The sequence below is a fragment of the Dictyostelium discoideum genome (assembly GCF_000004695.1).
Source record: "Dictyostelium discoideum AX4 chromosome 3 chromosome, whole genome shotgun sequence".
Lineage (NCBI taxonomy): Eukaryota > Evosea > Eumycetozoa > Dictyosteliales > Dictyosteliaceae > Dictyostelium > Dictyostelium discoideum.
In genome coordinates, this window is record NC_007089.4 from 6,309,931 (window position 1) to 6,323,388 (window position 13,458).

Sequence of the window (13,458 nt, forward strand, 5' to 3'; positions counted from 1 at the left end):
ATTAAAAGCAAATGCAAATGGTTTAACAAAAGCTGAAGCTCAAAAAAGGTAAATTATTATTATTATAAATATATATTGTTTTTTTTTTTTTTTAAAATTTATTTTTATATTAATTTTTTTTTTTTTTTTTTTTTTTTTTTTTAATAATAATTTATAGATTAGAAGAAGTTGGACCAAATGCAATTCCAGATGTTAAAAGATATCCAATTTTAGAATTTTTATATTTTATGTGGAATCCATTATCATGGACTATGGAAGTTGCAGCTATTGTATCAATTGCATTATTAGATTGGGTTGATTTTATATTGATTTGTGCATTATTACTTTTGAATGCAACCATTGGTTTCATTGAAGAGAATACAGCAGGTAATGCAGTAGAGGCTTTAAAGAATTCATTGGTTAGTCAAATCCGTTGTATGAGAGATGGTGAATGGGTTATGTTACCATCACCAGATCTTGTACCAGGTGATGTTGTAATGTTAAAGATTGGTGCCATTATTCCAGCCGATTGTAGAGTTATCGAAGCTGAACAAGTTAAAATCGATCAATCTTCATTGACAGGTGAATCTTTACCAGTCACTAAAAAGATTGGTGATGAAGTTTACTCTGGTTCAGCAATGAAACAAGGTGAAGCAAAATGTGTTGTCACTGCAACTGGTGTAAACACTTTCTTTGGTCGTGCTGCAAATTTAGTACAAGAAACCGAAGGACATGGTCATCTTCAAGTTATTCTTAGAAATATTGGTCTCTTTTGTATTAGTTTCATCGCCATTTGGGTACTCGTTGAATTATTAGTTGATTTCTTGGGTTACGATGGTTATTGTCATGGTGTTGGTGGTGGTCGTTGTTTACCATTGAACAATGCTTTGGTTTTATTGGTTGGTGGTATTCCAATTGCTATGCCAACTGTACTTTCAGTAACCATGGCTATTGGTGCAACTCAACTCTCTAAAAAGAAAGCCATCGTCTCTCGTTTAGCATCCATTGAAGAATTGGCTGCTATGGATATCTTATGTTCCGATAAAACTGGTACTCTCACTTTAAATATTTTAACCGTTGATGAACCATTACCAGTTGGCGATACACCAAAAGAAGATATTGTTTTCCATGCATTCTTGGCTTGTTCCGAAGGCGAAGACCAAGATGCAATCGATAAGGCAATCTCAAACTATTGTCGTGATACCTATCCAAATGTTGACTACTCTGGTAATGAAATCGTTAAACATTACCCATTCAACCCAGAAGATAAAAAAGCAATGGGTCTTGTAAATGCAAATGGTAAACAATTTAAAACTGCCAAAGGTGCTCCACAAATCATTTTAAGAGAAGCTGATAATTACAAACAAGTTGGTGAAGCCGTTGAAAAAGAAATTGAAAATCTTGCTGATCGTGGTTATCGTGCTTTGGGTGTTTCAGTCTCTTATGATGCACCAGACTTTAAGGTATGGCATTTCGAAGGTTTAATTCCACTCTTTGATCCACCAAGACATGATACTGAGGATACCATCAAACGTGCACTCGAAATGGGTGTATCAGTTAAAATGATCACTGGTGATCAATTGGCTATTGCTAAAGAAACCGCAAGACGTTTAGGTATGGGTGGTAATCTCTTTACTATTCCATATCTTGAAAACAATGATTTAGGTATCTCTGAAGGTGAAGTCATTGAAATGGCTGACGGTTTCGCAGAAATGTGGCCAGAACACAAGTACAAAGTCGTAGATCAACTCCAAAAGAGAAAACATGTAGTTGGTATGACTGGTGATGGTGTTAATGATGCACCAGCCTTAAAGAAAGCTCAAATTGGTATTGCTGTAGCAGGTGCTACCGATGCTGCTCGTTCCGTCTCTGATATTGTCTTAACATCATCTGGTCTCTCTGTTATTATCGATGCAATTATCTCATCTCGTAAGATTTTCCAACGTATGAGAAATTACGTTATCTACTCTGTTGCTGCAACCGTTCGTATTTGTACAACCTTTGGTATTCTCACAGTCGCTTGGAACTTTAAATTCCCAACCATTGCAACCGTTATCATTGCCATTTTGAATGATGGTACCATGTTAACAATCTCTAAAGATCGTGTAAGAGCTAGAAATGAACCAGATCAATGGAATCTTTTCGAAGTATTCACTATGGCACTTTGTTATGGTTTCTATTTAGTAGGTTCAACCATTGTATTCTTTGCAATCATTCATGATGGTACTTGGTTCCATGATGCTATCAATCTTCGTATCTTAACCGATAATGAACTTCGTGGTCTCATCTATCTTCAAGTCTCTATCTCTGGTCTTGCAACTATTTTCGTATCACGTAGTCAAGGTTTCTCTTACTTTGAACGTCCAGGTAATCTTGTAATCTTTGCTTTCGTTATGTCTCAAATTGTTGCTACCTTTATTGGTGTCTATGGTTTCCGTGGTTATCCACATGATTCCTTTTCCGATAATCCAGATTATCCAGTACATGGTACAAATTTCCAAGGTTGTGGTTGGGGTTGGGCTGTTTGTGCTTGGATTTGGTGTTTCCTTTGGTACATTCCAATGGATTTCATTAAATTAGGTGTCACCTATATTCTCCGTGGTAAGATTGAACCAATCAATAAAGATGCACTCCGTAAAATCTATGGTTGGTTTGGTAAAGAAATCCCAAAGGAAGCAACTCAAGTCTCTCATAAAGTTGCTGAACAACAAGCTAAAAGAGATGCTTTACATGCACAAGAAACCCATCATAAATCTGTTGTTACCGATAATAAAGTTTAAAATAACAATAATATTTAAATAATGTATAATAATTAGTTTTAATAATTTTATGCAACATAATAATATATAAAAAAAAAAAAAAAAAAAAGTAAATATTACTTTTAAAAGTAATAAAATCGAAAATAAATAAATAAAATAAAAAAAAAAAAGTGATAATAGAATAAAATTTATAATTACTTTTTTTTTTAAAAAAAAAAAATTATATATCTTTGTTTTTTTTTTTATTATTATTTTTAATAAACCATTATGATATCGTAAAATATTTTTTTAGGTTTTTATTTTTTTTTTTTTGTTTAGATAATTTTATTATGTGAATATCTATTTTTATAACTATTTAAACTAAATTATAATATTTTGTTAATTTTTTATTATTATTTTAATTATCATTTTTACTTTTAAATTATTTCTGTGGCATTATGTTTTTATTATAGTATTGTTGTTTTTTATTATTGTGATGATTGTTTTTTTTTTTTTTTTTTTTTTTTTTTTTTTCACAAACATACTTTTTTTTCATTTTTTTTTTTTTTTCATATCTCTGGTTTTAATATTTTGTCAAAAAATTTCATTATTTAAACAGTTTTTTAAAAATAGACCAGAGAAATGTCAATTTTTTTTTATTTTTTTATTTTTTTTTGATGAAAATAAAATATCTTGTGGAAATTTAGGAATGTGTACCCAAAATAAATTTTTTGATGTGTTAATAAAATTTTAGTAATTTAACATCCACATCAAATTTTTTTTTTTTTTTATTTTTTTTAAAAATTAATTTGGGGAAAATAAATAAATAAATAAATAAATAAATAAATAAATAAATAAATAAATGAATAAATAAATAAATAAATATACCCATTCAGTTTTTGATCATATCTTTTAATTTCAAAATTAAAAAATGGTTTATTGAAATACTTTTTATATTTTTTTTTTTTTTTTTTTTTTTACTTATAATCAGTTTCTTTGTGTAGTCTAAGTGTTGGTTAAACTATATATTTTTTTTTTTTTTTAAAATTATATTAGAGTTTCTTAAAAAACCAAATTCACATTTTATTATAAAAAAAAAAAAAAAAAAATAATTAAAAAAAAAGATTAGTTGTATTCTCACAATTCTTTAATTTCCAACATTAGTGTTTAATATTAATATTATTTAAAAAAAAATTAATAAACACTGGTAAAAGTGATGGTATCAGTTTATTAATTTACAATAAATATTTTGTTAATAATCACAATCAAACAATAAATCACCAAATGAAAATAAAAGCGAATCATCCTACCAATTCTTCAAATTTTGAAAGAAATAATGATCAAATGCTCCATCAAATACTCGATTTAGTGATAGTAATACTCAAACTATTGGAGTTGAAGGAACGGTAAAAGGTTTGGAAAATCTTGGAAGGATGGGGCAGTTTGGTTGTTCTTTATTGGTTAAACTATCATTGGATCTGATATATTTTAAATCATCTAAAATACTTTTAATCATTCTTTGTTTTGCTTGATCTTTATCTGTGGCTTCTGATACTCTTGATAAATCAATAAAGATATTTATATATTTATCATTTTTTTTGTATTTACAAATATGTCTAATATATAAATCCATATGCTCATAACCTTTACTTGAGAAAGTATCTGCTGCAGTAGATATTAACTCGGTAAAATCTATACTATTATAGTCATCATTTCCAATTGGTTTTATGAATGGCATAACCAAATGATCTTTAGCTGAATATGTTTTTATGATTGTTTCAATACCCCAAATGGTACCCCATAATCTTCTTTCTTCTTCTCTTTTCTCTTTTATAATTGTGTTATTGAAAGATTTTATGACCAAACTATGACCCTTTTCTGTTAATGCATAAGAGCAATGTCCATGGCCTCCGCCACCCAAATACTTTACTAAATAGATTTCATCTAATAGTTTTTTATCAATTTCCTTCAAAGTGGTAAGATATTTGCTGGTTGAAATTTCAACCGATTTTGCCTTAAAACATAAAGAATTTGCTTGTAAGAATAATCTTGTTCCTTCTTTACTTGGATCGAACTGTGATTCTCTCATTTTGAAAATGGTAGAGCAGATTAATTCAAAGAATCCTCTTGGTTTTTCAATATCTCTGAGTGGGGAGCTACTAAATATTGGTGATGTGGTGTTTGAACTGCTATTGGATGTTGGTGATGTATTTGAGCTGCTATATGTTAGTGATGTGGTGTTTGAACTACTGGATGTTGGTGATATGTTTGAAAGAATTGATTGGTTTGAACTACTAGTATATAAAACTCTATCAAATTCTTTTATGTTTGGTTTTGATTTTACAGTTTTGCTAATTTGGATAGGTAAAACAGATGTTGCATGTGGAAGTGTGCTTTGAATATCATTGGCAGCCAATCCTAATGAATCATGCGTGAATAAAGGCATTACTTTGTTGGGTGTTAATAAAAGTCCAAATGCTTGTAATTTACCAAAAAGATAAGAAAGACCCATCAAATAATCGAATAATTGTCCAATGACCTTTGGATCATGAAATGAAAGTTCACTACATTTGACTTGAATTAAACCAATATAATTTGTTTTTGACTTTCTTTTTGTTTTTCTATAAGTTCTTTGTTTTCTTTTTCCATTGCTTTTTGTCTTTTTTTGACTTTCTTTTTGTTTTTCTAAAAGTTCTTTGTTTTCTTTTTCTATTTCTTTTTGTCTTTTTTGACTTTCTTTTTGTTTTTCTAAAAGCTTTTCATACACTTTGTATGCTTTTTCTATTTCTTTTTCTTTTTGTTTTTCTAAAAGTTCTTCATATGCTTTTTTGTAATCGAGATTATTATCACCCATTTTCTATCTGGTGTATTTGATTTGTATAAAGATTTAAATCGTTTATAAATAAATAAATATATTTATTTGGTTTTTGATGATATTAATGAATTTGTTTGTGTTTGTGGTTGTAGTTGTGGTTGTGGTAGTGTATATTGAGTTTGAATAATTATTTTTTTCTTTTTTTCTCTTCATATTTTAATTAATTAATTTACTATTATTATTATTATTATTATAATTATTATAATTATTATTATTATTATTATTATTATTATTATTATTATTATTAGTATTTGATTTAATTTGATCAAAATAATATAACTATTATAAATATATACTAATTTTATTTAAAATACAAATAAACGAATAAATAAATAATAATAAATAAATAAATGAAAAATAGAAAAAAAAAAAAAAAAAAGTTAAATAAAAAACCAATAAAAAAAAAAAAAATTTTATTTTGCCAACATAATTTTAATGGTTGTGAAATTAGATTTATTTAATTACCAAATAACCAAAATTTTGAATATGTGATAATGGTAGTGGTAATTGTAAAAGTGATACTCAAACAAAAGGATTAAAATGTGAAGAATCAAGATTATTAATTAAATCATCAGAACTGATCACAATAAATATAAATAAATATATAAAAAAAAAAAAAAAAAATATTATTAAAAACAATTAAAAAAAAAAAAATAATATAAAATAAAAAAAAAAAAAAAAAAAGAAAAAAAAAAAAAAAAAAAAAATATCATCTTCTATTTATATAATCAAAAAAAAAATAAAGAAGAAAATGTGGAGATCCCAAAACTTTGAAACAATTCTCATTGATGTAATTTTTTTTATTTATTTATTTTTTTTTTTTATTATTTTTTATGGGTCAACTAATAATAGAATCATAATCTTTTTTCTTTTTAATAATAAACAATTTTTTTTATTTTCAATTTTTTTTTTTTTTATTTTAAAATTTTTTTTTTTTTTTTTCACAATTATTTTTCATTAATAATTTTTTATTTTCAAATAAAGTATTTTAAAAAATGTTTACAGATCAAAGAAAAGATAAAAAAGCGGTATTATATTTAAAAAGAAAATTATCAGTTTTAGAATGGATAAAGGATTTTTTCAATCAAAATAATGAAGTTATTGATAGAGGTTGTAATGATTTAATACAATTGATTGAAGATGGTGTTGTGTTGTGTAAATTAATAAATTTATTTTTTCCAGGTAGAATTGACAAAATAATTTATCCAAAATCTATGGGATCAACAAAATATTTCTTACGTATTGAAAATATAAATTCATTCATTTCTCAATGTCAAAGATTTGGAGTACCAGTTATCTTTCAAACATTGGATTTATTTGAAGGTAAAAATCCAGTGCGTGTTGTAAATTGTATTCATAGTTTAATAGAAATGTTTGATCCAAATAATAATTTAAAAGATAGAATCATTAATAAAAAGAATAAATTCTCAATTGAGGAAATTTCAAGAGCAAATTTAGAATTACAAATTGAAAAAGAAGCTTCTGGTAAATCATTATCAATGATTCTTTATGATACAATTAATCCTTCTTTAAATAATAATAATTCTAATGATGATGATACAAATAATAACACTACATTAAATGATTATTCAACAATTAATACTCAAAATATTATTCAACAAACTCCACTTCAACCTTTAAAATCTTCAATGATTCAAACCCCATCTCACCCAAGTACAATTAAAAAAGTACAATATCAAGATCAACAACAATCATTATCACAACAACAACAACAACAACATCAACAGCAACAGCAACAACAAGCAGAATCACAACCAGAACCAAATTCTAATATATCATTTTTGAAAACTCCATCAATTAATAATCTTAATAATCTAAATGACCCTAATAATAATATTAATAATGGTAATTTTGGAACAGTACAATATCAAATGACAAATTCAAATACATATGAGAGTAGCAATTTATCAGTATTAAATACATCACATCTTAGAACTACAATTATTAAAACACCATTATCAAGAATAAATAATAATAATAATAGTACTATTGGTGGTGGCATGAGTACACCAAACAATTATCAAAGTACTCCACAAATTCATCATACACCAGGTTTTCCTTTATTTCAACAGGATATGGCGACGTCATCAATGATGAAAACAGCATCAATTAGTACAGTTCCAGTTAAAACTTCTCCTTCTCCAATTTCTTCTAATAATTTCGATAGTAGATTCATTACAAATTCAACCTATAGTAATAGATATACTAATATAGGTCATACTGGTATAAATCTTAATGAAAATAATAATAATAATAATAATAATAATAATAATAATAATAATAATAATAATAATAATAATAATAATAATAATAATAATAATAATAATAATAATAATAATAATAATAATATAAACTTTGATAAAAGTAATAATTTAAATAATAATCAATATAATAATTTTACACCATATAGACCATCATTATCTACAAGAACTATATCATCAACCACCGCCAACAATAATAATAATATTAATAATATTAGTAATAATAACAACATTAATTTTGATAGTGACTTAAAGTTAAATGATTTAAATTCAACAACATTATCTTCAAGAACAAAACAAAATGATGAAACTATTATTAGACAAAAAAAAGAGCAAGAGGAGATCTTATTAAAACAACAACAACAACAACAACAACAACAACAACAACAACAACAACAACAACAACAACAAAAAATATATCAAGAAAAGGTTAAACAACAGCAACAACAAAAATTAATAACACCAACAAGGACATGGTGCAAAGATAGTTTTATATTTTTAGTTTTAATGATATCAATTTTTATTTGGTTATTCCTTTATCTTGATAATAATTTAAAATTAAATATAAAAAAAGTTTTGACTATCAGGAGCGATTTAAATTAATAATAGATATTAATAGTATTCAAATTAAACATTTTTAAATTGTAAATAAATTAAAAATAAAGTGTTTAAAGTTTATTTATACAAAAATATAGATTTCTCTATTATTTTATTTTATTTTATTTTTTATTTATTTATTTATTTGTTATTAGTATTACAGTTTGGTTTGAGTGATGAGTTATAATGATGAGTCAAGTTGGGTTGAAATAGTATTATTATTATTATTTATTGTTATTATTTATTATTATTTATTATTAGATTTGTTATACATCAACTTGTAATAAACCATATTTTATAAAAACAAAAGTTGGAGTAGTTGGATCATCATCTTTATAATACATTAAAGCAACTAAACCATTTGCATCCATACTTGAACCAGTGAAAAAAGAATACTTTTTAAAGTTTTCACCATCCATCATTGTTTTTACAAAAGATTGTATACCTTTTTGAATGTGTTCAATTTTTTCATTATCTGAATTCGATGGTTGTTGTTTGATATGGTTGATTAAATCTTTGATATATAATTTCATATAGGCTAAATATGATTTCTTATCGAATGATGTTTCAACCAATCTTAATTGTTCAACTAAATTATTGATTTGAAATGTACCTGCTGCTTCAACATTTTCAAATTCGTCCTCTAAATTTGTTGATAATGTAATAGAATTATTATTATCAACCGTTGTTGAAATTGATCCACCTAAAGAATTATTATTTACAACTACATTTAAATCCTTTGTAATCATTTTGGTTTTTACTTCAAATGTTACATCTCCAACCTTTATTTCATATCTATCTGTTAATAGATCATCATGGGAATTACCAATTAAATCTTTATATAATTTCATTTTTTTTAAAAAAAAAAAAAAAAAGAATAAAAGAAAATTAGATTTTTCTTTTTTTTTTTTTTTTTTTTTTTTATGAAAAAAAAAAAATAAAAAAAAAAAAATAAAAATAAAAATAAAAAAACTATAATGTTTAGATTTATTAAATAAATCATTGTTTATTTTAAATTTGGGGTGTGGTGTCTAAAAATAAAATAAAAAAAAGAAAAAAAAAAACAAAAAAAATAGTTAACACCTAAAGATATAATAATAAAATTTGAGAACTTTTATTTTGTAAAGTTTTTTTTTTTTTTCTTTTTTTTTTTCTTAATTATATATTACAAAATATTATTACTTTTTATCTTGAAACTAATTTAAGGTTGCTTTTTTGATTGGAATAATAATATTCGAAAAAAAAAAAAAAAAAAAAAAAAAATGAAAATAATAAGGTCGTTTATATGATAAAAGTTTTTTTTTTTTTTTTTTTTTTTTGATGATCTATTTTGATTACTCTGTTTTTGGTACGTATGCCCTGTTTGAAATAATAATAATAATAATAATAAATAATAATGTTAGATTTATTAAATTTGGGTGAATTTTTTTTAAGTTACTTACATTGACTCTAATGGTTCCATTAAAAGTATTGAGTTACCTCTAATGATAACCATACCTATTTCATATTTCTCAGTTGGTGAAACAACTTCAACTGTATCTTTTAATGCTATATTCATAAATGTATCAAATCCTCTTAATATTCCATGTACTGTTCTATTTCCATTTAATTTAACTGATTGATGAAAATATAATAAAATAAAATAAAAAAGGTTAATAAAAGAAATCAAAAATACAATTGTAAAAGTGAATTTATACTTACTTGCTAATTTTTTATCTAATAATTTAGTTAAATCTGGATCTGCTTGTTTACCGAATGTCATTTTAATAGATATGGTTATTACGTTTCACAAAAAATGATAAAAATAATTTTAAGAAAAAAAAAAAAAAAAAAAGTGAAAAATGAAAAATGAAAAATGAATTTTTTTTTTTTTTTTTTTTTTTCCAAAAAATGTTTTTCCAATTTTAATAATTTCATCAAATAAATAAAATTAATTATTTATTTTTTTTATTTATTTATTATTTCTTTTTCTTTTTTTTTAGTGTAAAAATTTTTCTCAAAATTAATATATTTTTAAAACCTTTACTATTATTATTATTATTTTTATTAATATTATTATTAATAATATTATTATTATTATTATTATTATTATTATTTGAAAGTGAAATAGGTGTATTGTTTATAAAATGACTTGGTATTGAAACTGATTTTGTAACATATTGGCTTGGAACAGTAAAAAATTGTGAATTATTATTTTGTTGATTCAATGTACAATAAGAATTTGTTGGACAAAATGGTTTTGATTCATCAAATGTAAATTCAAACTCTTCATCATTCATAAATGTTTCTAAAATTGGTATTGATGAAGAATTTGATGATGGAATTAATTGAGAAAAAAATGTTTCTTCGAATAATACAATTCTATCATCATTGTTTTTATCATCACTGATTTTATTATCATTAATTTTATCATCATTAATTTTATTATCATTGGTCTTATTGTTAACAATAGTAATATTATTATTTTTTAATGGTGTAATTGGAGTATTTGGTGTACTTGGAATACTACTATTATTGCAACAATTATTTGATTTACTATTATTGGAAATTTCAATAGATGATGTACTTGAAGAATATAAATATGCTCTTGCAGCATTCATTTCTTCAGGAGTTAAATAAAAATAAAATAAATCTCTGTCAAGTGTCATCGATAGTTTTTTTTTTTTTTTTTTTTTTTTTTTTTTTTTTTTTTTTTTTTTTTAATATATAAACTTTTTTTTTTTTTTTTTTTAAATAATTTTTTTAATTTATTTATTTAAATGATTAAATAAATTTTTATTTATTTATTAATAATTATTTGTTTGAATGATTATTTACTTAAAAAAATAATAATTATTAATAAATAAAAATAAATAAAAATTAATATTTGAGTTTGGATTTTATATGAGTTTGAAATTTGTATAGTATGGAATAAAGGAAATAGTGTATATTCGATATAAATCTATTTATTTATTTTGACAATTTTATTTAAATACTAAATTCCAAATCTAAATTTAATATGGAATATCTTTAATTATTTGTGATGTGTTAATTTTTATTTTTTTTTTTTATTTTTTTTTTATTTAAAAATTTATTTCATGATATTTTTTTTTGCGCTAGAAATAAAAATAGAATTTAACATAAAATCAAAAATCTACTCATTATTAAAATACCAAAACGAGAAGAAATTTTTTAAAAATAGATTCAAAAAAAAAAACATTTTAATTATTTTTATTTTAAAAAATAATTAATAGCAATTTTTAAAACAGTTTAAAAAAAATTATTAAACCCCACTACCACACCGACAATAATAATATATTCATTAATTTCTATTTTTACAATTTGTTAATTTTATTATTTCTATTAAACACATAAAAATTTTTTTTTTTTTTTTTTTTATCAAATATAAATTATTAAAGAACAATTTATTGTTTTTTTTATTATGTAAATAATATTTGAAGTTGTCCAACCTTATTGTTTTAAATCAAAATTATATTATGAAACATAAATATCGCCATTCATTTTTTTTTGGTCACCTTCTTTAAAAGGGTTAAAAAAAAAAAAAAAGTTTTAAAAAATTTTAATAAATATTGTTATAATTTAAAAGTATAAAAGAATAATTTTCAAAATAAATATAAAATAAAAAATAATCAGATAATTTAAATCATTTATAATTTTTTTTTTTTTTTTAATTATTAAATTAAATTTTTAAATAATATTAAATTATTATCTTTTTTTTTTTTTTTTTTTTATTATTTTTTTTTTTAATTATTAAATTAAAATATTTAAATATTAATTTTCTTTTAAAAATGAAAACATTTCAAAATTAATTGGATCATAACCAACAGAAATTCTAATTTGAGTCGAAGTTGGAGTAATTGAATGAATGAAATTACAAACTTTTGTATGGTTCGAACCAAAAGAAGTTTGAGTTATTATATTATTATCAAAGAGTAATTGTTTTACAAGTCCAATTGGTTTATTTAAAATTACATTGATTACACTTGGATGAATTATTTCATTATTGTCGATAGAATTATAATATTTTAAAGCCAATTGATTTGAAGGATCATCAGGATTTGAACTATTTCTGATGAATAAACCATAAGATTTTAAAACTTTTGTTAATTCTTGAGTGTTTTTAGCTGATTTTAATAAACGATCAGATAGTGAATCAAAATTTTCAATTAAAATTTTACAATAATCTACACTAACATGATAACCCATAATTTTTGAAAATGATTCTAAATTGTTCATAAATTGAGTATGCTTTGAAATGATCATACCCGAAATACATTGACCTGCACTATAATATTTTGAACAAGAGTTTACAACAATATCAACATCATATTTGAATGGATTTAATATTATATGAGTTAACCAAGTATTATCAACCACTACATAAAGTTTCTTTGATAGTTGTCTTAGTTTTGGTAAAATTTCAAATGGGAATATATTCCCATTTGGATTTGAAGAACTTTCAACAAAGAGTATATTGGTTGCATCCTTATTACCAAATCCACCATTTTTAATCACTTGAAATTGTTGTATGATCGAGTTTGGTTTGGTTACATCTACTTCAATTGTATTGGCACCAAAGGATTTTATAATCTTTGGTGTATCACAATAAAGTTCATCACTTATAATTATATTTACATTTGGATTCTCTTGTTTAATTAAATTTGCCATTACTAAATAAATTGAACTACTTCCTGATATAGTTAGCTTTCCACTTAATTTAACCTTTTTAATATTATGTCCACCAATTGTATGTGCATCTATATACTTTTGAACTATATTAATTTGATCTGGTGAAATACTTCTACAATAAATTGGTGTTCCTCTTAAATCTTGAATAACTCTATTCTCTGTCATTTTTATTTTCTTTTTTATTTTTTTAATTATTATTATTTATTTAAATGATTTTAAAAAAAAAACAAAAAAAAAAAAAATGTGTGCATAAAACGAAAAAAAAAAACAAAAAAAAAACAAAAAAAAAAACAATTTC

At 23.1% G+C, this 13,458-nt stretch overlaps 7 protein-coding genes across 7 annotated transcripts in view; 2 read left to right on the forward strand and 5 right to left on the reverse strand.

The window, feature by feature from the left end:
- Positions 1-2,759, forward strand: part of patB (P-type ATPase) — a gene marked incomplete at both ends in the record, with an annotated part of 3,286 nt that extends 527 nt beyond the window's left edge. Inside the window, 2 exons of the mRNA XM_634271.1 lie at positions 1-48; positions 158-2,759. The exon at positions 1-48 is cut by the window's left edge and continues 527 nt beyond it. Coding sequence (XP_639363.1) covers positions 1-48; positions 158-2,759 — 2,650 coding nt within the window. The remainder of the gene's footprint in view (positions 49-157) is intronic.
- Positions 2,760-4,098: 1,339 nt separating this feature from the next.
- DDB_G0282857 (hypothetical protein) lies at positions 4,099-5,571 on the reverse strand (the record flags this gene model as incomplete). The annotated part of the gene is made up of 1 exon (XM_634272.1): positions 4,099-5,571. One exon carries the CDS (start codon positions 5,569-5,571, stop codon positions 4,099-4,101), a length of 1,473 nt encoding a protein of 490 aa, XP_639364.1.
- A 1,016-nt stretch (positions 5,572-6,587) lies between these two features.
- On the forward strand, positions 6,588-8,477 carry DDB_G0282859 (hypothetical protein; the record flags this gene model as incomplete). Its single annotated transcript, XM_634273.1, has 1 exon — positions 6,588-8,477. The coding sequence occupies one exon, from the start codon at positions 6,588-6,590 to the stop codon at positions 8,475-8,477; it is 1,890 nt and encodes a 629-aa protein (XP_639365.1).
- A 260-nt stretch (positions 8,478-8,737) lies between these two features.
- Positions 8,738-9,322, reverse strand: DDB_G0282861 (hypothetical protein; the record flags this gene model as incomplete). The annotated part of the gene is made up of 1 exon (XM_634274.1): positions 8,738-9,322. One exon carries the CDS (start codon positions 9,320-9,322, stop codon positions 8,738-8,740), a length of 585 nt encoding a protein of 194 aa, XP_639366.1.
- Positions 9,323-9,805: 483 nt separating this feature from the next.
- snrpG (LSM domain-containing protein) lies at positions 9,806-10,233 on the reverse strand (the record flags this gene model as incomplete). Its single annotated transcript, XM_634275.1, has 3 exons — positions 9,806-9,830; positions 9,914-10,085; positions 10,173-10,233. 3 exons carry the CDS (start codon positions 10,231-10,233, stop codon positions 9,806-9,808), a joined length of 258 nt encoding a protein of 85 aa, XP_639367.1.
- Positions 10,234-10,429: 196 nt separating this feature from the next.
- Positions 10,430-11,071, reverse strand: DDB_G0282865 (hypothetical protein; the record flags this gene model as incomplete). Its single annotated transcript, XM_634276.1, has 1 exon — positions 10,430-11,071. One exon carries the CDS (start codon positions 11,069-11,071, stop codon positions 10,430-10,432), a length of 642 nt encoding a protein of 213 aa, XP_639368.1.
- A 1,171-nt stretch (positions 11,072-12,242) lies between these two features.
- Positions 12,243-13,325, reverse strand: DDB_G0282867 (hypothetical protein; the record flags this gene model as incomplete). The annotated part of the gene is made up of 1 exon (XM_634277.1): positions 12,243-13,325. The coding sequence occupies one exon, from the start codon at positions 13,323-13,325 to the stop codon at positions 12,243-12,245; it is 1,083 nt and encodes a 360-aa protein (XP_639369.1).
- Between the last annotated feature and the right edge of the window lie 133 nt (positions 13,326-13,458).